Source organism: Xiphophorus couchianus, chromosome 18 (genome assembly GCF_001444195.1).
Source record: "Xiphophorus couchianus chromosome 18, X_couchianus-1.0, whole genome shotgun sequence".
Classification (NCBI taxonomy): Eukaryota; Metazoa; Chordata; class Actinopteri; order Cyprinodontiformes; family Poeciliidae; genus Xiphophorus; species Xiphophorus couchianus.
The window spans coordinates 14,509,755-14,536,257 of NC_040245.1; the positions used below are offsets into that span (position 1 = coordinate 14,509,755).

Here is a 26,503-nt window from a genome sequence, read left to right on the forward strand (position 1 = left end):
TTGTAAAAAAATACTTAACTACATTCGACAAATTATTTTTATATTTTCAAAGAACAACACACATTTTAAAATTGATAAACACAGTGCTATTAATGTTACGCCCTCCCCCTTTTCTGGTAGCAAGGTCGTGAGTTGTGCATGTGACGTCACCAATAACGGTTGTCAACTCACTTCATCAAAATATACATTTTTTGTCAAACCAGCGAACATGAGACTTAATATCAACTAAAGTGTCAATACAATGCGTTCTAAAAATAAATTAATAAATGCTTCAAGCTTGTCATTTTTAGCTTTAGCTTTGTATACAAAAAATGTTTTATTCATTTATTTTGTTAATTTTAATTACTTTGGCTTGCAACAAAAAAAAAAAAACCTAACATTGAAGTAAAAAAAAAAAAAACAACCAGAACGTTAAAATATTAAATTACTCATACATGCATAACAGTAATGTTTTTCATTTTAAAGTAATCTTAATACTTAATTTAAGTAAAAGTAGGTATACAAATGTTATTTTTTGTGGATTTTCTGGAACCCACACATACGTTCAAATTTTCGTTAAATGTGCCTTACCTTTTCCACGGAAAAAGCTAACTTTCTTCAGTCATCAAGAGCTACTGACTTCATTCTGTCTGGATATTTGACAATTTTTCTAAGCCGAAATGATTAGAAATTTTGAGTAATGATCAGATAGTGATAATGGATTTTGTGGCATCTTTCAGTTTTTGACTAGTTTGACCAATATTAGTTAGGGTTTTTTTTCTGAGCAACCTAATCAATTCCTTTTTGCCATAAAGTAAGAATTTGGGTAAAATGGCTGAAAATTGGGCCCAGTTGGGAAAATGATCTGATATACATATAAAAATAGATTTTGAAGGCTGGAGGGTCTGAGAAAACTTAACCTTAGACTACTTAAAGTGTTATTATGTGGGCTATGTGCTAGTGAAATCATCAACAAACACATCATTTATGTTAAGAGAGATTTATCAATTCAAAATTATGGCAGGACTTTGCCATAATTTTAAAAAAGTGCCTTCTATGCAGCTTTCTAACAGAAAATTGCATAGTTTTATGATAGAAAGCTGTGGATCTACAACATGGGGTAAGCTGTAGTTCCAGTGTAGAAAAGATGCAGGATTCACTGTAGGTAGAGGGTGTTGCAATTAGCATTAACATTATAAATGAAGGCTAAGTTTAAAAAAAATAAAACACAACTTTACAGAAACAACAATTTTAATTGGCATTTTATACCACCTATAACATAAATGCATTTGAAAAAGATAAAATCCCCAAACCAAAGATCCTAAAAGGATGAACGACTACCTCTGCAATGATGTCTCAACATTGTTCACTACTGTACCAGAAAATTAAAAGCATTTGTTTCAGATGGGGAAAAAATAAAATAAAACAACAAAACAAAAACAAAGTGAAAGCTTAGCACCAAAGTTCAAACACAAAATAATGCTTTAGCTTCCACAGCATTATTCCACTCACAGCATTTTGAGCATCCACGATAGTACCGGTGATATGGTCCCTCTGAACAAACTCTCACTCCTGAAACATGTAGGATGTCACAAAATACAATCAACACAATGACAGAAAGGGTCCCTTCACAAAAGCTTTGGAAATTTAACAGACATTTAAGTACTTTAAAAATGCAATCACATCCTTAAAAACAATGCCGTCTTAAGAAAATAGCTGATAAAAATATTCTCTGCATTTTACAACAAAAAGAAGTACAGGAAACCATCGCCGCTACTCTGCTTTCTCATCCTCTTCAGCCTTGGCTTCCTTTTTGTCTGCCTGATCATCTGCTGCAGCAGCCTGTAGATGAATAAACATGTTTAGCAGTTTGTTCTCACTATGAAACCAGACCCATTAGGCACAAGTGGTAACGTACCTCCTCAGCTTTGGCCTCGCCATTTTCTGCAGGAACTTCTTTCTCTGCTTGGGCTTCTTCTTTCTTCTCTTCAGCCTTTGCTGCCTCCTTTACCTTCTTGGTCTTAGGAGGAGCCTGTCATTAACATCAATGCAAAGCATTAGGGGGAAAGCAAACAAGCACAAAAAAAAACATGTTTTTTTCAATCACAGCTGTAAGAACCAGGGTCATGTGTGCTTTTCCACTAGAAGGGGTGCGTTGCATCTTGATGACCAGATTTTGACCAAATAGGTTAGGTCAAAATCTACTTTAAATACCAGTCATCAGGTCTCACCTGAGCATGCTCAGTCAATAACCAACAAGGTCTGTATAGGATATAAAACTGATCACACTACAGCTGTGAGACACAAAGGACCATCTTTTAACCTGATGAAACAAACACTCACCATTTTTCAGACCAAAAGCACCATGTGCTGGGGCCAGCATTCACATCTGGCCCCAGAGGTCAGACGTGAACAATTTTGTAAAGTATAAAATATAGACATTTGAAACTGAACAGTAGACAATAGGTATGTGGAAAGCTGTGCCTTACATTTTTCTCTCCCCCCAAAATCGCTGCTGAAAAGCATCTCCATAGCATGATGCTATGAGGATGCGACATTTCATTATGGGTATGGTGTGTTCATGCATGCAACTCTATGTATGTTTTTCCAACATACATAGAGTTTCACATATATAGACTAAGAAAATTACTTAATTACCAATTAGGTAACTTCTGTATGAATTTTATTTAAGTTCTACTGGATTACTGGATTTTATCTAAGGGAATCTGAGAACAAAAAACAGGGGCTAAATACTACTGCACACCACAATTTTCAGATTTCTATGATTAAAAATAAGACCTATTTTTCACTGTGGAAAGCAAAGAAAAAGACAATACCACTGTTTGGTAGACCATACACTACAAATGAGAAAGTTTCAGAGTGCAGGACAACCAGTGCCAGTTTTGGTCTTAACAATGCCTCTCTGGAACCAGGATGTCTCTTGATAAAAAAAGGTAATTTCAGCCAAACTCACTTGAACCCCAGCAGTGTTAATGTGCTAATAACATTTTTCAACACTCACCTTATTACATTTAACCTCGGTAGACCTACTGAGGGAGGCTATGTAACGTGCTTATTTGCATGTAAATTGGACAACTGTGATCTGAGAATAGCGCGTAGATTTAGGAGTGTGAATGCATACGAATTACCCCTGATGCATGTTGATACCAGGTCTGAACAGAGCTACGGAGATTTATGAACTCCTTCTGACCACAGTTCTGCTAGTGTGCAAAACAAACAAACAAAAGCTTAACCACCACCAGTGGAAAGCTGTGTCCTTCTACCTTTGTCTTCTCTGGTTGTGGCTTTTCCGGGGTCTCTTTCTGCAAAACACAGAATTTAACATGGAAAAAAATGCATTACAATAGCCGGGCATACAAGTTGAATTCTCAGTCTCAAAAAGGATAGTGAAGCTTACCTCTGACAACCTTTGAGACTTCCGTCTTGGCTGCAAAACAAAGATTCAGAGTTAATTAAAATATTGATGAGTTGGGGTTTAACAAACTCCTTAAAAGTCAGCAAACAATTATCCTATCCACAATAATTAGGATCAAAGAGATTAGGACATTAATTAATTGTATTATGTGTTAAAACAGAAAGAAAATGCAACTGTTTAAATAAAATTATAATAATAATAATAATTTAAAAAAAAAAAAAAAAATCACACACCAATATGTTCCTTGCATTTCCTCTAAGCACTGGAAATCAGTCAGTAGGTAAGCCTGTAAATGCATAACCCCCTGTGGCTATGGTTTATGTGCATGTTCTAGTGGCCTTTTGGAGACTAAGATGAAAATATTCCCCTGTGCAGTTCAGCTTATGAAATCATCTGAATTGAAACAGAAATCTTTAACTCCACAGTTCATCAGGTACACCTACATATTTTATCCCTTGTTTAACCAAGTTTAACTAACAGGCACAGTTTAAACTCCGATCCCAACAATACATTATGTCATCACTTAGGTTCTTTTTTTTTTTTTTTTTAAGACATACTCACCTCTGCAGCTGCATCTGCATTGGAAGTTGCCTGTGTAAGTCAGAGAGGTGGAGAGGGAAAAAAAAAATTAACAAGCATTTGAACAACAACCATTCATGAGTGAGCTAAAGTGGGTGTGTGGTGGAAAGGGGGATGGGCACCTAGATGATCAAGAATTTATGCAATCTGTATGAAATGTGACAAAATGTCCTAGGCGTTTCTGGCTCAGATTAGGGGTAAAGGACTTCAAAGCAACAATAACGGTAGCCTAAAAACATATTTTATGGTAAACCAAATATGTTTTTTTTGCAGTATGGGGTTTAAAACCCTTTGGAATCGGCCAGCTGTGTCGCTGTTTTCGTGGACACATCAGCTGCCATGATGAGCCATAAAGAAAAGACAGACCGCCTCGGGAGTGACGCGCACCATCTTAATACAGAGGACAGTCAAAGGTTAATATCCCAGCAATGTAAACGGTAAACATGAAGAAAACACGCCACATTTAGTCGCTGCGAAATCGATCCAAAGAAGCTCAAACTAAGCTTAAAATACAGTGTTTCACGACTGAAATTCCTTGAGGTCGCAACCTGTATGCTTCCTCAACGATAGTTACACCCCTTTGTTTAATCCCAACACACTCACACACACACACACACACACACACACACACACACACACACACACACACACACACACAGGACTACGAAGTAGCCAAGCAGTTCAGAAACCTGCCTGAGCGTGCATTGCTATCAGGATATGTGGCTCCGGGAGCGAAACTTATTTGGCTGTGCAGGCGTGTTATCCCTGGGCTGAGTAAAAAGGCGCCACTTCCCAGTGTGAACACGGCAGACCTGAGCACATCCGACTTGAACTCCATGTAAACCCATTGAACACTGAGGACATTCATCCTTCTACATCCCAGCTTCAGATACACATGCCTGTATAATGTTTACAGCTAAAATACTTTAGACACGCTTACACACACATTTAAACCTACCTTTTTCCGTCCCATTCTCGTTTTGTTTGGCGAGACAGCTACAGTAAGGAAAATTTCAACCTTTTAGTTCCGATAAAACTAAGAAACCCTGCAGGTCAGACGTACACCTCAACCCTATACTTCCACGGAAGTGTGCTAACGTTATATTTAAGGTTCAACCAGTACCCCAACTAGCTTTAACTGGATTGGATCCCTCGCTCCTTATGTATTTTATCCCTTGTCCTACCAACCTAGCAGGAAGACTGAATCTCCGCCCAATGTTCCCAGTGATTGGCTTTGAGGTTCAGGCAGCATATTTTTGAAACACAACATCTTTACCTGTGTGGGTAGGATGGCGTGCCAATCAACTATCAGTGTTTATCTAAGCGGAAAGCACGACGGGTGTTGTCAGCAAAAAAATCGTAGCAGAAAAACCACCGTGAAGGTATAGGCTTCAATGATTAGATATCATGAAAAGATTAGCAGCAAAATTATAAGAAAAAATGTCACAAAACCTGAAACAATATGTGCACAGATATAAAGCACCCCGAAGAGGGAAATATGCCGCATAATTTTGCTTGCACGCCCAACGCTTGTTGCTCAGCAGAGATTAGTGAAACGTACGTGATTTTACAAAAGTAGTCTATCGGCTCCACCTGTAACAGTGAGCTGAATAGCTGTGGGAGCAACACTCGTGGAAACATGGCGACAGGCTGCGCTTGGTTCCTGGTGCTGGGCTCCGTGTTTCTCTGCAATCTCATGAAAATACTCCTGCCTAGCATTTCATCTTTCGTAAGTCGGGCGTTCTGGTTTGTCTATGTTAACTGCGGATTTGAGCACTGTTTTGTATTTATATAATATTGTAATATCTTTCAAATAAAAAGCTAAGCTAGCCGCTTCTAGCTTAGCATTTAGCCAAGCTATTAGTGTTAGCTTGCCGTAAACAAAACGAGGCTCATCTGGCTGAAGGCCGGGTGGAGTTTTCCCCGCAACCTGATCAAGTTACGACCCAAACGTAGCAAAAATGTAGTACCTCGCCATTACTTTAATTTATCAAGCTAGCTGTTTTGCACAATCCTTTGTATTTAGTCTCAGCCAAATACTAACCATTTCACTGAATTAAAAATATTCAGAACTGTTCCGTGCATTATATTGTCATATATTGCGTATATTTGCTGCTGTGACAATTATTTAGGGACCTTTCTATTAATTTTGAAAATGTTAGCTTCTTAAATAAATGTAGCTCAATAAATCTCCGTTCTTCCACCAACCAAGCAGCTCCAATAGGTCATGGATGTTTTTTTGTTTTTTTTTTAACATTTTTATGGTATAACAGCATAAATTGAAAAAGGCTGTGAAAGTTTGAAAAACTTGGTATATAGTACTTGTTGCCTATACTCTCACTCATTAAATACTTCCCCCACAGTAAAAGCCATCCCTTTATTGTGCTCAGTAAAGCTGTTTTTCTTTTTCTTTTAAGCTGACAAAGATGGTGCAGAAAGATGCCGAGCAGGAGAGTGAGATGAGGACTGAAATCCAGCAGATGAAGAAGGAGCAGTCCTCCATAAGCATGATGGATGAGTTTGCAAGATATGCCAGGCTGGAGCGTAAAATTAACAAAACTACAGATAAGCTTAAGACACATGGTAAGATGAAAACTGACACACATGTTCACCGATTCAAGAGGTCCATCATACCACTGAACAGCAAGAATCTTTCTTATAAACTAGCAAAATGTAGTATGTACTTTATGTTTATTATTACCAGTACAGCTTAAGCTGGAAAACCTTCAACAGAACTACTGTTGTACACTTAGAAAAATGTGAAATAGTTTAACAAAGAAGACTGTGTATAAATTTAGTTCTCTGGATGTGCAGAGCTGTCAGAGACATTTAAAAATGCAATTGTAATTGCTGTGAAAATGATTTCACAAAGTATTCACTCAAGCGGCCTGAATATAAATGCATGGTACACTTCTTGGATTTTTATTAGCAAAACAGTGACTTATCTATTTCCATCCTTTTCACTGTAACGCACCAGTTTGTGCTAGTTTATCTCAAAAATCCCTTTTTATCACATATGACTCAAATGGGGAGGTGCTCAGTCTTTCACAGCTGTTTAGATCTGCCGCAACAGACAGAATTCAGCAACTGCAGGAAGTGGCTGGAGGTTTGATGTTTACAAAGTGTTTGCTGGGAGCAACAGCTGCCTGTTGTCCAATGCAGACAATCTAAGAACCGTCTCATAAACAAACCAGAAGTCTACATTTGTCTGGCCAAATGCGTAATATTTGCACAACTGCTAAATTAATGAGTGTGTCGCAGTATAATGAATAAGTTTTTAGTGACTCTTGCAAGAACATTTGCATGCATTTACTCTCTCTATTTACTCTCTGTCTGAAATACATTGTTTGGCAATTTCAGATAAAAGGCTACTATAGTGGTATTAGATCACTACCTCAATACTGCAAATGATTGCATGTTTGATTTGCCTTTGCAGTGCAGTCGAGAACCGCTCAACAAGCCAAAATGAAATGGGTTGTGAACATCGTCTTTTACATACTGCAGGTAGGTGAACAATACAAACAGAAACACAAATGTATCTGTAACTTATACAAAAATTCTCTTGCTGCTCTGACCACTTGTAAGATCTAAACTTATAAACTTTGTTAGAAAGTAAACACAGTAAAATTAGTATGACAAGCTGCAAATAGGAGCAATGTAGGAACTATCTATAATTTCAAATATGTATTCCTTTCTGTCTTCAGGCTGCTCTGATGGTCTCACTGATATGGAAGTATTACTCTGATCCAGTGACTGTGGTCCCCAGTAAATGGATCGCTCCTGTGGAGCGACTAGTGGCTTTCCCAACAGGAGTGGCAGGTAGTCAGTCTGCTGTTATTGTTGTATCCAATATAAGACAAGCCAAACAGTTTACACAATAGTTATTAATGATATGCACGTCTTGATGACTTGTTAGTGAAATGTTACTTTAAAGCAATTTATTTAACATTTTATCAGTTGATAACACTTGATCAGTTTCAAGATGTTCCAGAATCAACCATGACTATATGGGATTACAGAAACCACCAGAAAGAGGCTCCATTGTTATGAACTAATGTCCTCTTTTCTAAATAATGATCAACATGTTGGATAAGGTGACGTCTTGGTATTTCAATTTGTACATTTCTCAGCATAAGAGATCATTTTATACTGTTCAATTTAAAAAAACATGACAACTTGAGAAAAAATGGTGAGTAATGTTAACCGGTGAATAACCATACTTAGGCGGAGGAACAGGAAATGAAGCTTCAAAATAAAAGTTCCACAGAACTGTTCTTTTCTTGCAGGTGGTGTGGGAATCACTTGCTGGCTGGTGGTTTGCAACAAAGTAATCACACTGGGCCTCAGTGCCATCAGTTAGAGAACTCGACTGTCTGCACATCTTCTTGGAAATGAATTTGGTGTTTAACATGAAGATAAGACTGCTCTCCAACTGCAGTATTAATTTATTATTATTGTAACATTGTGTTTTCTATTTTTGTTGAATGAATGTTTTGATTTCTTACCATCTGGATAGAATTGTGACATTTTCTTTTTCTTTTTTTTAAATAAACTATTAAAAACAAATTTTGTATTTTCCAAGTTGGGAAATATCCAACAAAAACAACTCTGATAGTTTTTGTTTAGTTCCAAAAATATTGGTCTGAACAGCTTTTTTTTTCTAAGTCAAAACAAAACATAAGAAATTCTATTTGTTATTTTTTAAAACCTTTGAAAACAAAGCTTTTGTCACTGCAGTGAGATTTTATCTGACAAAATTGACTGTAAGATGCTGTGGTCCGTTTGAAGATTCTTAATCTCACTACAAAAGATTTCTCTTGCGTATTGAGAAGTTATTGTGTCTGCTCTGTTATAACGTATGTCACTATGCAAGTTCTGACTGACTGGGTTGAGCTGTGCATTCATTTTTATTTGACATGGTTGCATTCAGAGTTGTTTCTAAAACATTGGCCAATTAAATTTTATCTTCTGTTTCCTTCTCTTATAACTGCTGTAAAGTTTCAAAAGCCTTTGCTTCTTTGTCGTTCGGCTAGGTGTTCTAGACTCTCATCTCGGTTTTCTTCCCAATAGTTTTTCTCAATATCTTCCTTGAAAAATACCTGAAAAAAACAGATTTTACATCAGCTTGATAAAATATTTTTACTACCCATTTTACAACTAGCACAATGCTTACCTCTTGGTGATCATCTTCTAATACAGTGTTTTCAGAAATGTTTCTTTTTGGACTTTCAGCAAGCAACACTCTTGCAGATGATGGTTATAATGCTGAAATGATAAACAGTTAACAGGGCTTGGATGATCACAGGAACTTTAAATAGGCATGACGGATTTATAAAATATCCAATTTCCTTGATAACATGAAGCATAAATCAACAAATTAGATCAAACTGAATGCTACGTACCTGCAGATACAAAACTTGATGTTTAATTACTCAAGACTCTGGTGTTCAAGACTCCTTATGTGCCAAAACATCTCTCTTTGATAGATCTGATGATGTTTGGACAAATCTATCTGTCTGCACCATCTTGTTTTCTTTAGCTACAATTATAAGTACATGCAGCTGAAGTCACAAGCAGCTTGAAAGCATAACTAACCTTTATCAAAGTAGCTTATTTGTGCACTTTACCTTTTTTACTGTGTCCTTTAACCATTCTGTGGTAGTAAATATTATGTTTCTGCACTTCTTTTTCTCTGAGCTATTTCAGAAAAAAATAAATAAATCAAAAGTTGTGTATTATACATAGCTATGGAGGCAAGAGTGACATCTCAGCACACAGAATCATTATCATTATTTCAGTAGTCATTTCAGTAATTCAATTTAAAAAGTAAAATTCATATACAAAGAAAAGTATGTTTTGAGTTTTTGTTTCTGGTAATGTTAACAAAACTCCAAGTTTTCAAAGTCAGTGACAGTTTGGGGAGCCACTTCATCTGTTTATGTTGGTGCACTATTGTCTAGTCCAAAGTCAGAGCAGCAATCTGCCAGGAAATTGTAGAGCACTTCATGCTTCTTTGTGCTGACAAGCTTTAAAGAGATGCTGGTTTCAATTTCCAACAGCACCCTGTACTCTCTCATACTGCAAAAGGTACCAATAATAACTACTAATAGTCGTGTTATCATTGTGATTCATTTGTCAGCAAACTCTCCTGAATTAAACGTGATAGAGAAACCTATCAGTGTGATACCTATCAGTCATTTCATGCTCACCTGAAGCTCTTTGGTCAGCTGGTGGATGTGCTCTTGTAGATAGGCAGATGCTTTTCTTGCCTCTCTGAGCTTTCTTTGTTCGGAGTCTATTTGGCGTTTGAATGATTCTTGGTACAACTCAAGGGTTCTCTCCATGTTCTAAAGTATAAGGAGACAAAAAGAAATGCAATGCACGACCAAATAAAAGGGCTAGACTTTAAGACTAAAAACTTAGGGCTTGATCATGCATTCTGATTTCAACTTTGAAGTGAGCTAAATCCCAGCAACGCACTCAAGCCTCCATACCATACACCTTCGAACCTGTATCTTCCGATCCCTGTCCTCCAGCTGTGTAGTGGCACAGGCCAGCTTCAGGGTGAGCTCCTCCCTCTCCAGTAGACTCTGGTCCTGGCTGAGCTGCTGCAGGTGCTGTAGAGTGTCCTTCATGCTGAGCAGCTTTCTTTCTGTGGCCTGCAGCTGCCTGCCCAGGTTGTCACGGGACACGCGGGTTTCACGGAGCAAACCCTGAAGAGCTTTGGTTTCATTGTTGTGCTTGGCTAAAATCTGGAAACAGGCATAGAAGGAACATGGTTTCTTTGGTATTGGTTGTGCTGGTAATTCAGGAATACTCTTTAAATTTGAATTGCATTAAAAAAAGAGTATGTTTACTTTCTGTTTTCAGACGTAGATAGGGCATACTTTGCTGACAGAATGGAAGTGAAATCTGAAGAGATGAAATTATGATCCAACCTGGGAGATGCCGTCATTTGAGTCTCTGAAGTGCTGCTGCGCCACCATGTGGCGGTGCTGGACTTTCTTCAGCAGTTTGTTCTCAGTCTTGGCTTCACTGAGCTGCTGCTGCAGATCCCAAACCTGGCTCTTCAGCGCCCAGATGCAGTTCATGTTGGGGGCTTGGTTCACTGACTTGAAACCTTGCAGAGTACGGATTGGAGGCATCTTCAGGATTTCATGCTTCATTTTCTGCTTCTGGACTGCTTGGGCTTTCGTGCCTGAAGGGAAAAATTAATTTGTTTGGTTATGACAGAAAGAAGTAGCAGCCCACTCTATCTGTAGTCAATTACATCTTGCATTGCCTTCACTGTATCCAGATTTCTTTGATCCTTGGAGTTTGGCTGGTGGGTGCTCATCTGGAGTCCTGTCAGCTCTCTCCTCACGGTCAGATGGATACCCTGGACCATCAGAACCACAGCAGGGACTGGACCACCTGGAGGTGTTGGTACTGCAGCTCACTGTATCACGATCCCCATCCATACAACTTTAAGAAGAATTTGACACTTTGTGAAACATAAGAAAGATTTTTCTTGTCAAAACCGGAAACAACTCAGCTTAGTAAATCGGCCTATGCTAATTAAATGTCTTTGGAATCTTATCTAAATGTTTAATCCTAAACAGAATTTTTACTTTTGAAAAAACGCCGGTTGTCATGGCACCTGCTACGGAACTCATAATGAAGCTGAAGTTAGCATGTGATTCAGAACTTAGTTAACTTTTATTTTATTTTTGATTTTTAAAAAATCTAAAATAGTTAGAATGACCAAACATGTCATTCCCCACCTGTTACAGATTGCATAAAAAGTGTCAGGCATGGTGTAAAACTGGAGGGCCACCAATCAGTCTTTGCTGATGCCAAAAGTAGAAACCTTTAGATGTGACTGTGCTTCAGCACACCTGAGTCAAACAATGAGGTCATAAGATGGACTCTGGACAACTTGACTGCATACTGAGGAGGTAATTCAGCCATTTAATTCAAGTGTGTTGGATAGGCTACATCTAAAAGTTGCAGGACACCAGTACCCAAGTCCTGAAGACCAAATTGTTTTACAGCATCTGATGATCTGTAGAATAACTTGGTCCAAGTTTTGAGTGGTGTAGTTGGACCAAGTGATGAAGCCAAAAAGGTTTAGAAACTACCGATTTTAATTTTCACAAACTGGAATTGATTGAATCTCTCATTATTGTAGAATAACCTGGTTGATTTATTATTGTCCATATAGAGCCACATTTATGGTGCGTAGGAAGCCAAAAAATAAAGTTTAACAAACTTTGCTTTATATAATTTATTTTAATCAAATATTTAGTTCTATGTTTGAACAGTCTTGCTGAACTATATATGTTTTTATCAGTCTTCAAATTAAATAAAAGTTTTTCCAAACCGTGTTTATGACTAACCCTGGGCAACATTAAAGACAGTCCAGTCCTTAAGCAGCAGAATATCCCTTTAATCAGGTTCCGAATCAGATACCAACTTTTTTATATAGTTTAACAAGAAAATAAAATGACTTGAAATTGAACAAAAAATCACAAACGCTATAGCTATAGGTCACAGTAACGTTGGACTCAACATTTACCCTTATCTCTATATTCTTGTGTGATTTAAAACATTTTTTAAAATCAGTTTAAAGCAAAAAAAACAAAAAAAAAAACAACAACATAATAATTAAAAAATACGCCTATATAAATTAAATTAAGCTACAAAAAAGCGATTATAGCCAATAAAGTTAAATAAATAACCTCTTTAAATAAAATAACAGTTTTATATTAAAATAAGGACTGTGATTCCCACAGTGCTGTTCACAGCTATTTCTGTCCTTCTCAGCATGGACTTAGAAACTAACTTGCCTTTCTTTCGCTGAGCCGACAGACAGCTGAAGCTGCCAATCAGTATGCGGCGCTGCGCACCAAGGGGCCAACTAACCAATCCGCCTCTAATGGAGCCCGGAGACAAAAATACCTCCAGCAATGTGTGTCAGTGTGTGCGTGCGATGCCACTGTTATTTCTCGGTCCGGGGTGCGCTCTAATAATAGAGCAGGCAGACTTCTCCTTTAAGGCCCTTCTTGTTGCACTGCCACCTCTTCAACATAGTTTGTAGTAAAAATGGTAATCAAAGTTTTCCTCGCCACTTCCTCTGGATCGACAGCGGTAAGTTTTCACTCTGATCTTAACTTTACGTTTAGCTTTGCAGGTTGCACTTTATAAACTGAACATGACTGTCAATCACTCTAATTTTACTGGGTTAAATCTATAAATTAATGCTGGCTGCTTTACCGTCTGATAATTTGCTCTTTCAGCAAGTTAACTGGCTTGACTTGTGAGCAGATTTATTTCTGATGAGTGATCTTGGGTAAGTATTTCGTATGTAAATGTGATTCAACAGGCGGAGCCTTCCAGAACAGGGGCTCCCTAATCTTTTCATGTCAGAGCTTGGGGGTTCTTTTTCAGACCCCAGAAATGGCCCCAGTTAAAATGTTAAGTCCGCTTTTATTTCTAAAAATCACTGCTTATGACCTTGTTTGGGTGATTACTAATGAGAAGAGGGAAAATTTGTCTTCTGGAGCTCCTCTTGAGGGCTTTTAAGCACAACTAGTCCAGCTTTCTCACAATAGTTAGAAAAATGAATTTATTTTCCATCAAACTGGTTGTTGAGGCCTTGACGCTATCATCATTGTCCTATTATTTTACTTGTAAATATATTTTATGCAACTCGATTGGTAATGCAACCAGCATATACATGTATGTTGTCCCTGTTATATCTTGTAGTTCAGCATTCATGATCAAATACAGATGAGTTAGAAACTTGTCAACTGACACTCCTTTCAAATGTATATTTTCTAAATGGAAGAAAAATATTTATTCATCCATCTCAGCTTTTCCATATTATGACCAACACAGATCAATCAATCTGAAAAGTTGGATATGCATTTGTATTCCCATGTCCTGAGTCAATGCCTTGTACCATATACTCCAGTTCTCAGAACATTTCATGCTCTTTTCTGCCTCTTACCAAAATATAATTTCTCTACAACTACAGGAAAGAGGGAGATGGGTGTAAATAACTAATTTTATCTAAAAGTCAATTGAAAAGTGTACAAAATCTTAAGCTCAGATGGAATACAAAATAGTAAACAAGACAAGCAGGTTGATGGGAATAAAAGGATGATATGATATATGACCAAGCACTAACTAAGAAATATTTAAGCTGGACAGTTGATCACTCCAGCATGGGGTTAATTAGAGGCTGGGTTCAGCTGTGAGGTAATAAGAGAAAATGGCCAATAGATCACACAGGAAACCAGGCGGCAGAATTTAAATGCGTATTAAATGCTAAAGTACAGGACAAATCTAAAAAATGTTTTGAATGTGAAAAGCAAAGGCTGAAAAATTCTTTAAAAAAAAAGAAAGAAAAACACAAACCAACATCCAAAGGTTTTGATGCATGTTCATTTTTCTACCTTGCAGATCAAAAAGAAACAGCAAGATGTGGTCGGCTTCCTGGAGGCTCTGAAAGTGGAATACGCTGAGCTGGACATCGCCTGCAACGAGCAGAACCGCATGTGGATGAGGCAAAATGTCCCAGAGGAGAAGAAGCCCTCCAACGGCATCCCACTCCCTCCACAGATTTTCAATGAGGAGAGCTACTGTGGGGTGAGCAAAGATGCATTTGTAACTCTATAATGTGGGTCTTGAATTAGATTAGCAGGTGTAGCATCACAATAAAAAACAGTCTAACTTAGTTCTGTAATTGAATCACATTAAAAATTATAAAAATGTTTTTCCCCCTGCAGGATTATGACACATTTTTTGACGCAAAGGAAGACAACACGGTGTATGCTTTCCTAGGGTTGCCCCCTCCTCCTGGCTCGAAGGTTAGATCTGATTAAAGTTTTTCTTTTTATATTTTTCTGCCAACTAGCTATACTACTTGTTTACTTAATTGAATGGTTACTACCGCATAATTAAGCCCACAAATGTGAATTCTCTACAATATATTGTATTATTTAAAACCTTTTCCAAAGAGTATTTAGGTTTTTCTCCAAGATTTTGAGTGCTAGTACAAACCAACAGATCCAGTTGTTGATAATGCAACTTTGGCCTATAATAAAATATTTATAAGAATCAAAGAGATGTGGTATTACTAATTATGGTGATGCAAGTTTTGTTATTGCAGTTTGTCTACTGGCTGTGTGATTTATAGCGCACAAGAAGAAGAAGAAAAAAATACAAATTTTAATAAGTTAGCACTTTGAACAGCACTATCAGTTTTATTGGGGCCACATAGGTGAACTGTGTTTATAACAGAATTCAAAGAAAATATAATTCCATCCTTGTTTCCAATAAAGCTTGACATCTGCAGCATTTTTTCAGTCATTTAAATCAGACATTTATTTGAAGTTTCAACTTAGCAATGTATAAAACTCAGTATCTTTTAACAGTTTCACTAATTTATAACAATATTTAGCATTTCTTTCACTATAACGGATTTTGGAAACAGGGATAAGTAGTTATTTTATGTGAAAAAAATGTATTTCTTATAAAAATGAATTTTGCCATTGAACACTTTGGGCTCTTTTTTTTATTGTATTTTTCATTTTTTATTGCTGCTAAGCATTGATTGTTTTCATTGGATAGTTGGTCTGAACTGCAGAGAGCTTTTCTGAGTGCCGAGATTGTTTGATAAGAGGCAGCATTTCTGAAGTAAAATGCGGTGTGTTGCTGCAGTGAGTAAAGAGAAGCTCAAAATGATACAGCTGCTAGCAAAAATATTGAGCTTTCTCACACTCTGTTATGTTATACAACCAGAATCCCAAGCATATTTCATTGGGATTTTTTTGGGAGTAGGGAAACACTATTGCATAAAAAGGAGACATGTTTCTCACAAATGTTTGGAAATTAAAGTCTTAAAAGTGCAGACTTTAATTTGCTCAGATACCCCTCAGTCATATCCAACCAACTGCAGAAAATCCTAATGGGAATCTCCAGCCATCGATTCATGACTTTAGCTTAAGTATACACAGACTATACAGCAGGAAAGCAAAGCAAATCCACTAGGAAATGGCTAAAAATAAATAAATAAATAAAATCAACGAGTAGCTGTGTCATAGTCAATCAAGAGCTGGTTTCCTGCAGCATTTAGATGTGTCTTTGCTTTAAAACAGCTGGTCAGATAATGAGGTCTTTAGCAGGACTCTGAAGAACTACATGCTGAGGAAGTAATAAAGTTATTTGATTCAGGTGTGTTAAATCAGGGGCACATATAAAAGTTGCAGGATACTGGATCTTAAGCACTTAAGTGTGACCAAAAAAAAAAGTAGAAGAGGAAAAATTAAGATGCATGGAGCTAAATACTGAACTTTCCTGGAGAAAATTTGTTAAAGTCTGCAAAAGACTTGAGGCTGAGGTGGCGGTTCAACTTCCAGCAAGACTACAATCCTCAGCTCTGCGCTACAGTGGAAGGCTTTTGATCAAAACATATTCATGTGTTACAATGGCCTAGTCAAGTGCAGATTTAAGTCTGACTGAGAAATAGTTTCTGTTCATAGTTGTTCTCCATCCAGTCTGACTCATCTTGATCTTCTAAAAAAAAAAAAAACTGGCTGAAATTTGAGTCATACCTAAAAGATTCCAGCTGATCATAGTGAAAGATGGTTCTACAAGAAATTGACCCAAAAAGGCCCGAATACAAATGAATGCTGCACTTTTCAGATTTTCATTTCAGAAAATGTTGACTTCCAGAACATTAGTGACATATTGCATTCATAAGCTGCTTTTGACACCAGAACAACACAGATGACAGACATTGTTGTGTGAATGTATCTCCCATCATATGTAGAAGTAGATATTGTAAATATATTTTATTAAAACCTTGGGGTTTGAAATCTGTTGTTTTTAATTCACTGCGATTGATTTGTGTTAAACCTCCTTGATGCAGGAAGCATTGCAGGCTGAGAAGGAGCACATTATGCAAAACGGAACCCAAGCAGAGGGAAACCCTGACGACTCAGTAGTAAAGCTGACAAAATGTTTCCATTTTCCCATCATGCTTTTTATATAACTGTGCCACACCTCTTCATAGTCCTCATCTGATACAATTAATAACTTCCCTTCCATCTGTAGCTGATGATCTGAACAGGGTCTTAAACCCTCCCATGACCTCGAATAATGTTAGTGTTGCATGAATCTTTACAATGCTGTAGCAAACTTGTTCTTATTTCAACTCTGTTTCTCTATCCCTTTGAAACAATCACTTCCATTTTAATGAATTACTGGATTTCTTTTTGCAAGACTAACATCTCCGTCTGAGGAGTGTGCCATTGTAATCATGTTGAAACAGTCTTTTTTTCTCCTGCTCCCTGTTTTCATTGATTTATCTTTGATCACGTTTCTTGTTTTACTTGATTACTTATTTCACCTCTCAGAAGCATAATGGGGATGCACAGGGAGAGGAGGGACAGGCAGGTGATGAGGAAGAAGGAGAGGGTGGAAGAGCAGATGATGAAGCCACTGAACTAGAAACATCGAGGGGAGAGGAAGAGGAGGCGGCGGCAGAGGAAGAAACAGATGAGGTCACAGAAGAGACAGTAATTGCCATATAACTCAAGTCCAGCTCCTCATCAGTTTTCCACCTCCATAACCCCGGAGTGATTGAATTCCCTCTCTATTCCTTCTTGTCATTCCTAGAGTGTCTCGTTTTATGTTGACATTAACTTCCTCTTTTTATTTAACATTTACCTACCATCATCCTCATCCTTAAATCTCTCCCTCTTCCACTAACAAGCAAACTGTGGTCTCCCTCTGCAGCATCAATGGACTCTCCTTCTTTTTTCAGGTTTCTTTTTGTGCTATTTTTTTATTTCATGCTACCTATTAGCTAACTGTTATGTTACAGTTCATAATAACCTGCAAAACATCCACCATTAACTGTTCTTGTTAAGGTATGTCAGGAGAATCCTAATCCCAGCCACTCTAACTTATTTCACGATGTTAATCTGTGATTGCTGATGTTTCTAAGTACTGATGCATATTTTGCACACTATGTGAAAACTTAAGAGATCTCTTCCTGTCTCTTGTTATAGGAAGCACAAGAAGAAGAGGATGAAGAGCAAGTAAGTTTTTTTTTAAAATTACTCAGCGGAAAGAACAGTTTACATTTTAATTACATTCTCATCATAATTTCATAATTGCTTTCTGAGCTCTGTATTTTCCCTAAAAGGATCAATTACACAGAGTTCAGTCATATATTTGTTGCATCAGGGCTTCTGGTTTCTATTTGAAGCATGGCAAACTATAGATTGGTTTATTTCTTTGAAATCTTGTCTAAAATTGCTTCATTGAGGGATATTAGTTTAGGTAGTGCAGCACATGTACAATATCTCTACATAAGAATTAAGTTGCTACTTTATTAAGTGTTAGCAGTTTCTGCTTTTGATCCTGTGTTCATGCCTGTCATCATCTCTCCACCTGCTTGTTATTGTGAAAGTTACTAACATGAGCTCCACATGAGGGTTTTCTGGTAATTTTGATATACAAACATAAAACCAGAAGACCTGAGTGATCTGGAAGACTGATGTGACTGATATATTTTTGGTGCTAAGCCATTCAGTGCTTTATAAAGTAACAAAAGTATTTTAAAGACTATTCTCTAAGCTACAGGGAGTCAGTATAGGGACTTTAGATGTGCTCTGTTTTCTCTGTTTTAGTGAGAATGTGGCAGCATTCTGGATTAGCTGCAGCTGTCTGAGTATTGTTTTTAAGCAGACTTGTGAAGACACTGCTACAGTGATCAGTGCGACAAAAGATAAATGCATGAATGAGTTTCCCTAGGTCTTGCTGGCACATTAGTCCTTTAATTCTAGAAATGTTCTTCAAATGACAGGCTGACTTTGTGTCTCTGAAGGTTCATGTCTGAGTCCATCACTACACCCAGATTTCAGGACTGACCAGTAGATTTTGGTTCAATAACTGAAGCTATGTGCTGACTCTAGAACATTAATGGTTTGGTCTGAAGATAACTCCAATTTTGTTTCTGTTCAGCTGGAGAAAGTTGTGACACAATCACACATTGCTTTGTTCTACGCATCTGTTCAATGTTTGGATTGACTTGGAGTCACCTAGTGACATTGTAATGTAGACTTGTGTATCATTTGCGTAGATAATAATCTAGTGGTTATAACAAGGGGTTATTTGAGTTCCTGTTCCCCTCCTATGAATCAGATGTTTTTTTTTTCTTTTTGGGGCCATTTACTGTAAACCCTACAGATGGTTGCACCTCAATATCGGCAGTTTCTGAATTACTCAGAGCAGTCCATCTGTCAACAACAACCATGCAATGATCGGAGTCACATAAATCCTCTTTTCTCACACTCTGATTGTCAGTTTGATCTTCAAGAGGACTTCACCTCAGAATATTAGTTTTCAGATATTCTTTTTCAAATAACTCAATAAAGAAATAACTGTGGCCATCATGTCTTATGAATGGATTTACTGTTATCTACAGTAGGTTAGTTGGACATATAGTCTGACATGATTGGTAATGTATGAATAAACTGATTGAACTGAACCAAATTAAGGTGTGCTTAGTGAAGGACCCGTTAGTTTTAATGGGAGGATCATGGTAACACAATCAAACTGAATGACTTCGATATTATGTCTTTTTGCTAAGCTCCAGTTGTTACTCTAGCGGCTATTCACACATATGTTTTGTGTCCATTAGTTGATTAACTCATATTTCAGAAATATTCCAATCCCTCCATCACCTATCTGATATCACACATTTAAAGCATTTTCTGCCACTGTTCCTGCCATTGTATTACTCATGAATGCTGTAAGACCTTTGACTGCTTCTTTGTGTTATTGTCCATCTCTTGTTGGTTTGCTCCTCATAGGAGGATGAGCAGCTGCACTCACAGGTAACTGTGCTTCAGTAATCTTCTGCAGTTTGGTAGATCATCCATGGTTCCTCCATGAAGCCATCAGCATTGTCTGATGGTTTTTCAGATGAGACAATTCTACATTGTTGAGGGTGGGATGTGAAGGATGTTTTTTTTTTGTTGCTCCTACTCATCATTAAACTCTTTTGTTTCCTCACATCAGCTCTTCCTCTTTCAGTGGGTTCCCTTTCAGCTAACATCTTTGTTTCCTCCTAGCTGTAGCTGCATCCTGACACCTTCAAACATCCCTTTTAGTTTCCTTTTCCACAGATGTCCTTATAGTGCATGCATGTGGTACTGTTCTTGCTCCCCACACAGCTTGCTGACCTAGCTGCTATGTTATTTCTTTTAGGAGGAAGAAGAACTACAACAGCTTGAGGTAGATTCACATATTTACATATATTTTTTACCTTTCTTCAACCTATCTTGAGTCGCTTTCTTGTTTTTATTATCTTGTCCTTGCCATGTTACTGCGCCCTCTGACTCCTCCTGCTACTGCATCCTGTGGCTTTTTTGGCACCACTGGTGAAAATGTGCATAAAGCCTTGGAATATATTTCTTTCATAGCAGTAAAATAATCTCACACATTTAGGTTTCTTACTAAATTAACAGTGATACACTTATTAGCACCTATGCCACGGTCCTGCAGTTTTTAGATGTGCCACAGGTACAAAACGCTGGAATGAAATGGCTTAATCACCTCCTCTTGTGTAGATCAGTTCTCCTGAGCCTTGCTAATGACCTAATTATTCTATTCAGGTGTGGTGCAGCAGAGGCACATCTAAAAGTTGCAGGACAATGGCCCTCGAGAACTGGAGTTTGAGACCCCTGCTCTAGGTCATCTAGAGTCCCTGGTCCTCTTTTATGCTGAAGAGAGGAGTGTTTAGCTAAATCTGATAGGTTTTCTAATAGATTTAGGCCCAGTGACTGAGATCCGCAAAGACAAAACCAAGTTTTATGACTGGGAATCTTTACTTTGTTGATTTCGATCTATTTTGAGTCATTAAAGGTCCATTGGTGACCCATTTCAAACTTTTTGAGGAGTCCACAAGATTTTAATCAAAATTTGGTATTTCAAAGAGTTTCTGACTCCAACAGCGTTCACTGGGCCTTTAGAAGAGAAACAAGCTCACAGTGTCACATATCCTCTTTCATGTTTAACGATGAGCATAGGAAATTACAGAAAAGCTTAATCTGAGTTTCATTTGACCCAAGCACACAGTTCCAATATAATTTCCATCAGTACATAAGAAATCTTTAACTGTTTACATTTGTGATGGTAGGAGCTTTAAAACAACTCATTGGCATGAAGGTTTTTATGGATACTCACTGACCTCAGGAAGACACTGTTTGCTAATGTTTTCTAACAGGTTGGGAGATTTTTTCCTATCATCTTCCTTGTTGTTCACAGTGTCAAGATAAATATAGGTCCATTCAGCATAATGGTCAGTGGCTCAAAGAAATAGGCCTCTGTACCAGGTCATAATTATACCCCTGGTAAACAGAAACAGATTACCTGTTAGAAGTTTCTAGAGATTAATAGAGACACATACAGTATAAATACAATGTTTTATTTTGATTTATTTCATAGGAATTATTGAGGGTTTCCAGTACTGGTGATTTTATTTAAAACAGTCATTTCTTAATGTTGGATATTTTTCCCCCACTTAATCAATGTTCTCAAGTTAAATGATGAACTTATATATGTAGTAAATAGTCCAATAATTTTCATATATCTTTACAGGGGATTCCGATAAATGTGTAGAATGCAGTATATGATACATTCCTTTCTTTTTGCTAATCTAAAACATTCTATAACATTCTATGGTCAACAGCAGTACCATTACTTCTATGATAATACAGTGAAGAGTTAGAATAATGTAAATGATATAGTAACAGTGTTATAATGAGCCACAGCATAAAGATTTCCAAAGATTAGCATTTTGCTTATTTAAAAAAATGGGAATTGATAAAAAGTCATCTTTAGCAACTCTTACAATCTACCAATAAAGGGTTGTGTGTCATTATATGATAATGGGTGGCACTTGATAGTACATCACATTTCTATTCACACCTTTGTGTTTTACATTTAATATGATTTTCACATTTCCACCACACACTAGAATGCATTTTATTAAGACATTATGATAGACCAACACAGTAGCATTAAACTGTAAGGTTGATGGAAAAGGATATGACTTTCGACATTTTTTACTAACAAAAATATAAAAAGTAAGATACAGTATGTTATCCTTATTAATCTCTCGTTGCCTTTTGTGTAACATTTATAGTATGTGCTACTTTGTCTGTGATATAAAATTTCAATAAAGTACAGTACAGTGTATAAATGTAAAGTGAAATAATGTTAAAGGGGTATGGACATTTTTGCAAAATCCTGTAGGTTTCAAATATCAATATACTTTCATGATCTTTTAACACAATCCATTTAAGAGAATGTCTCTTAAAATAGTTGGGTAGTCTGGAGTTTTTATAGTGTGTCCAGAACGTTGAGCTTTGTGAAACAGCAGTGTGTTGCAAGTCTCTTTTTAACCACAGTTTGGTCTGCCAGGCTACACAAAAGTTTAATGTGGCGTTCCAAATTGAAAAATCTGTATGAACTGAATGTTATCATGGAGTCACAAGTGTGACCAATTTGTTTTTACTTCACCCATCATCTAGCCATGCTCAAAGTAGTAATGTTGAATTTTAAATTCAATGATGGTGTGAAATCTTTGACTTTCTGATGGAAAATGTTGACTTCAGTAGGTGTTTCAGTAGTTTTGTCTTGGAGTTTCTGACCACAAATAGGATGTACCATAAGTCAGTCTAAAGTGTCCTCTCAACACATTTCTCAACTTGAACAGAGAACTCAGTCAGACAGGCCGTAAAGTATTTTATACATCATTTCATAATGCACCCTGCTGTCCAATGTCTGTTGCTGGACAACGATTCAGAATATACAGATTTCATCGTTCAAAATGCCAGGTGGAAAATGCTTTGCTCTTCTTCGACATTCCAGCCTGAGCTTCCATCGCTTCACTATTTCGCATTCTCTGCTCCTTCCTTTCTGTCTCTGTTTTTGTCCCACCTTCCCAGCAGGACCAAGATGAACAAGGCAGTGAGGTAGACTTGGTGTGGTTTGTGGCGTCATACCTTTTAGCCTCTGAAAACCTTAGTATTTCTTCCTTTTGTCTTTCTTTTTTGTATTTGTGAGCTGCATGGTACTTTTCCCATGGAAGTGCCTAATGGTTTGCAGAATGATTAATGTATTTGTCTTAATTCCTAAGGTGGAAGTGGTGTTATGATGGAAACAGCAATACTATGTGGACCAATATTTCACTGCTTATTGATATTTTAAAACTTGATTCCTCTTGATTTCATCTTCTGTAGGAAGAAGAAGAAGATACAGAATTACAAGAGGTATATGTTTGGATTATTTCTCTCCCTGCTTGGCACGGTGTGAATCATACTTGAGATTGGGAGTTTTCTGCACGATCCGATCACAAACTAAACTAAAACTATTGTTTTTCCTCAAGTCAGCTGTATGTCATGCCACACATTTGTACACAATGCACAAATGTGGAATATTGTAGCAGGTTCTTATTCATGTGCAGTACTTCAGGGATGACACAACACAATACTTGTTTAGTGATGCAGAGACCTGAAAAACATCTACAGAGGCACTTTCTTCTAGTCTGCCAGGATGTTTTGACTTCTTGTTTTTATGAACAACTTGGGCATTTTTTTAAAATATCCTTTGCATCTGCCTGAATGCAAAACAGAATAACTCAGATATGTGGGTTTTTTGGTTGGGTGCGCAGATTTTACAGGATTTTCGCTTTTGGAAGAAGTCATGACCTCTTCTTCTCTTTGCCAACAGCGCTCCAAACAAAGCGAGTGCAAAGTGAATGTGACAGTTTTCACAGGAGATTGAGCACACAGTGTTACTGCACAATACTTGGAGGACAACAAAGAGGAAACATTTCACAATGGATAATTCACTGTTTATCAATTTTCTTACAGCCTTTCCTTTTGATTAGAACTGTTTTTATAGTTGAATCAGTGTCAGTAATACTGAAAAGTATTTTCTCCCTTCACCCTGCCATCACTGCTAAACACTGCACGTTTCTTGGATTACGTCGTCACCATTTTTAACTCTGACACTTCAACCTCTAACAAGTGAAGGGTCCTTGGACTAGGATGTTACTGTACACAACCCCCACCACACATTTCTTATTAATGTATCAAAATGTAGAAGAAGAGTTGAAATAAACCCAGGTAGTACTGCTGGTAATTTCCATTTTTTGCAAATAGTCTTAAGAGAAAGGTATAGCATCACAAGAGATATTTTCTACTTTAATGGGATCTAAGAATGTAGGTGGAGGGCCTGTGTAAGACAAAGTTGTATATCCTTTTTCTGTCAAGCCAAGACATTGATGCTATTTTTAACCTAAAATACATTAACTATAATTTTTCCTGTTTAAGCTATGAGGCACCTGACATTCATACTTCTTGAACTTGTACAGATCTTGTCACTTTATAGCCACAAACTTTTATGTACTTTATTTTGATTTTATGTGATAGATCAGCACAATGTAGGAGTGGTTGAATACTTTGCATTCAACTTCCTTATATTAATGCCCCTAAATAAAATTCAGGGTAAACAAATTACCTACAAACATCACCTTACTAGTAAGTGGAGTCCACCTGAGTGTTATTTAATCTCAGTTTGAGTATGGTTGTTTGTAAATCCCTTAGACATTTGCTGGAGAACATGCAAGCACAAACAGCATCACGAAGACCAAAGAATGCCCTCAGAATAGGGTTGACTATATCAGCTGCAGTAGAGTACACAATAAATAACAGATTCTGTGTCACCAGGAATGTTTAAGTCTCCTTTTATATTCACCATTTAAAATTTTATTTGAAAAATATGCTTATGTATTCTGTTTTGGGGAAATATTTCAATACCTCTTACCATCTTTCGTGATTTGTGTTCATGTTGAAAACGAAAACCCATTTTTTTGTTTGTTTGTTTTTACCAGGAAGAAGAGGAGGCTGAGTAGTTACAGTGATGTCAAGATGAAGACCATCTATTGTCCTGGTAAAGCACTTTACTATCTTTTACTGATTGGTTTTACATGCTGTGTTTCACCACTGGAGGGCAGTGCAACATTGTTAGGACTGGCAAGCCAGTGATCCGCTTTTCATTTCACTTTATCATTTGGCATTTATTTCAACCACATTAATTAAAACCTCAAATCTTTTTGAAGTTTGTTTTTCTTTTTTGACCCTGCTCTTTAAAAAGGCAAAACGCAAAATTACACCTATAAATCAACCTGCCACAGCCGCAGCAACACACGACTCTCTGCAGTGCAGTGGCATGTTTTACTATTTTACATTAAAACTCAGAAGAAACTAACATTTACCTCTCAGTGCAGTCAATTCTTTGCTCCATATCGCCTCAGTACTTCTAGGAGTTTAAAGACCTCATCCAAAAAAAAAGTGCAGCAGCCTCTTCTGACTGGCTCTATCTGTGATCAGCTTCAGTGAGCATACTGTGCTGGGAGATCAGATTGGGCCACAACGAAAACATTACCCATTTTTATTCTCTGAGGGAGTGGCAAAGAGTATGATGATCTTAATGGGGATCATGATGGTTGTGGTGATAATCGTCCTAATCTTTAAAGCGTGTCTTCTGCTTCCGCTCTGCATGTTTGGGCTGCAGGAAAAGCCGAGAAGCAGGCATCTGGTGTTTCCTCTCTTTGGCTGTCTCTCCACGCCTGCGAGCCCCCTGTCACGCCTTGTTAGAACAAGCTGCTAAGTGAGCTTTCAAATGTGGCCCTGGAGGAGCGGGCACGCAGGGGGCCCCAGGCTTAGAGGTGGCAGTATGGTCAGACCACTGGAAAATGTGTGACCTGATTTTTCTTTTATCTGTTTGTCTTATTTACCTATCTGAAGGAGCTCCCTATTCCATCTCTGCCTAACCCCAGATGCTTGTCCCATCGTCCCCTCAAACTTGTTGGCCAGCAACTCCGCCTACCAATTCTGCACTGGATTCTCCTGGAAACCATCAGTTACATGTTTGACCCATACACCACATAAAACAATACTTTTGACTGCAATTTTGACTTTGTTTTTATATTTCACATACAAACACAAATCATAATGAAATTTTGCAGAAGAGCAGAATGGTGTTTGTAATTAGCAGCGTTTATGAAATGCAGATTTCTTCAGTTTAAACACATTTCTCATGCTTTACTTTTAGCAACTGTAATTTTCTAACCTTAGAAGAAAGTGACCTTTTCAAAAAACTCCTGGCTGTCTCTCTTGTAAATGTTCTGCTGTATTATTCCAGCGTTGTCCCTTACGTCCTCCTTTTATCAGCTGAATGCTTTAAGAGACTTTTAATGCTCCCCACAAGGAAGAACAAATACTGCAAGATTCAGACTATCAACCATTTTTACAAGTACCTCTCTACCTGTATTCCTGACTAATCAATGCACTTTGTTGAACAAAGAGTGAAACGTGTAACTAAGACATGGAAACAACAGAAAAATAAACAATTTTAGACCGATAAGCTTCATGTTGTTTT

General features: G+C 37.4%; 4 protein-coding genes across 24 annotated transcripts; 2 read left to right on the forward strand and 2 right to left on the reverse strand.

Annotated features, from left to right (window-relative positions):
• Positions 1-1,212: 1,212 nt before the first annotated feature.
• hmgn1a (high mobility group nucleosome binding domain 1a) lies at positions 1,213-5,179 on the reverse strand. Its single transcript, XM_027999582.1, has 6 exons — positions 4,953-5,179; positions 3,977-4,006; positions 3,398-3,427; positions 3,264-3,302; positions 1,898-2,011; positions 1,213-1,821 (listed from the first exon to the last, which is right to left on the reverse strand). The coding sequence occupies exons 1-6, from the start codon at positions 4,965-4,967 to the stop codon at positions 1,753-1,755; spliced, it is 297 nt and encodes a 98-aa protein (XP_027855383.1). The 5' UTR covers positions 4,968-5,179; the 3' UTR covers positions 1,213-1,752.
• An 81-nt stretch (positions 5,180-5,260) lies between these two features.
• get1 (guided entry of tail-anchored proteins factor 1) lies at positions 5,261-8,973 on the forward strand. 2 transcript variants are annotated; one of them, XM_027999580.1, is made up of 5 exons: positions 5,261-5,376; positions 6,412-6,577; positions 7,431-7,498; positions 7,699-7,813; positions 8,281-8,973. In XM_027999580.1, the coding sequence occupies exons 1-5, from the start codon at positions 5,284-5,286 to the stop codon at positions 8,352-8,354; spliced, it is 516 nt and encodes a 171-aa protein (XP_027855381.1). In that variant the 5' UTR covers positions 5,261-5,283; the 3' UTR covers positions 8,355-8,973. The 2 variants fall into 2 exon arrangements, with proteins under 2 accessions (XP_027855381.1, XP_027855382.1); XM_027999581.1 differs by lacking the exon at positions 5,261-5,376 and adding an exon at positions 5,405-5,723.
• On the reverse strand, positions 8,883-11,626 carry LOC114133562 (lebercilin-like protein). Of its 4 annotated transcripts, none has more exons than XM_027999557.1 (8): positions 11,265-11,625; positions 10,933-11,192; positions 10,489-10,746; positions 10,204-10,341; positions 9,622-9,691; positions 9,397-9,533; positions 9,168-9,259; positions 8,883-9,093 (listed from the first exon to the last, which is right to left on the reverse strand). In XM_027999557.1, the coding sequence occupies exons 1-6, from the start codon at positions 11,452-11,454 to the stop codon at positions 9,442-9,444; spliced, it is 1,008 nt and encodes a 335-aa protein (XP_027855358.1). In that variant the 5' UTR covers positions 11,455-11,625; the 3' UTR covers positions 8,883-9,093; positions 9,168-9,259; positions 9,397-9,441. The 4 variants fall into 4 exon arrangements, with proteins under 4 accessions (XP_027855358.1, XP_027855360.1, XP_027855361.1 ...); XM_027999559.1 differs by having other exon boundaries at positions 11,277-11,618; XM_027999560.1 differs by having other exon boundaries at positions 10,504-10,746; positions 11,265-11,609.
• A 1,313-nt stretch (positions 11,627-12,939) lies between these two features.
• Positions 12,940-26,488, forward strand: sh3bgr (SH3 domain binding glutamate-rich protein). Of its 17 annotated transcripts, none has more exons than XM_027999561.1 (12): positions 12,940-13,123; positions 14,441-14,626; positions 14,767-14,847; positions 16,911-16,985; positions 17,398-17,559; positions 18,055-18,084; positions 19,864-19,887; positions 20,261-20,287; positions 23,005-23,031; positions 23,299-23,328; positions 24,954-25,012; positions 25,870-26,488. In XM_027999561.1, the coding sequence occupies exons 1-11, from the start codon at positions 13,079-13,081 to the stop codon at positions 24,972-24,974; spliced, it is 708 nt and encodes a 235-aa protein (XP_027855362.1). In that variant the 5' UTR covers positions 12,940-13,078; the 3' UTR covers positions 24,975-25,012; positions 25,870-26,488. The 17 variants fall into 17 exon arrangements, with proteins under 17 accessions (XP_027855362.1, XP_027855363.1, XP_027855365.1 ...); XM_027999562.1 differs by having other exon boundaries at positions 23,008-23,031; XM_027999564.1 differs by having other exon boundaries at positions 17,398-17,544.
• Positions 26,489-26,503: the final 15 nt, after the last annotated feature.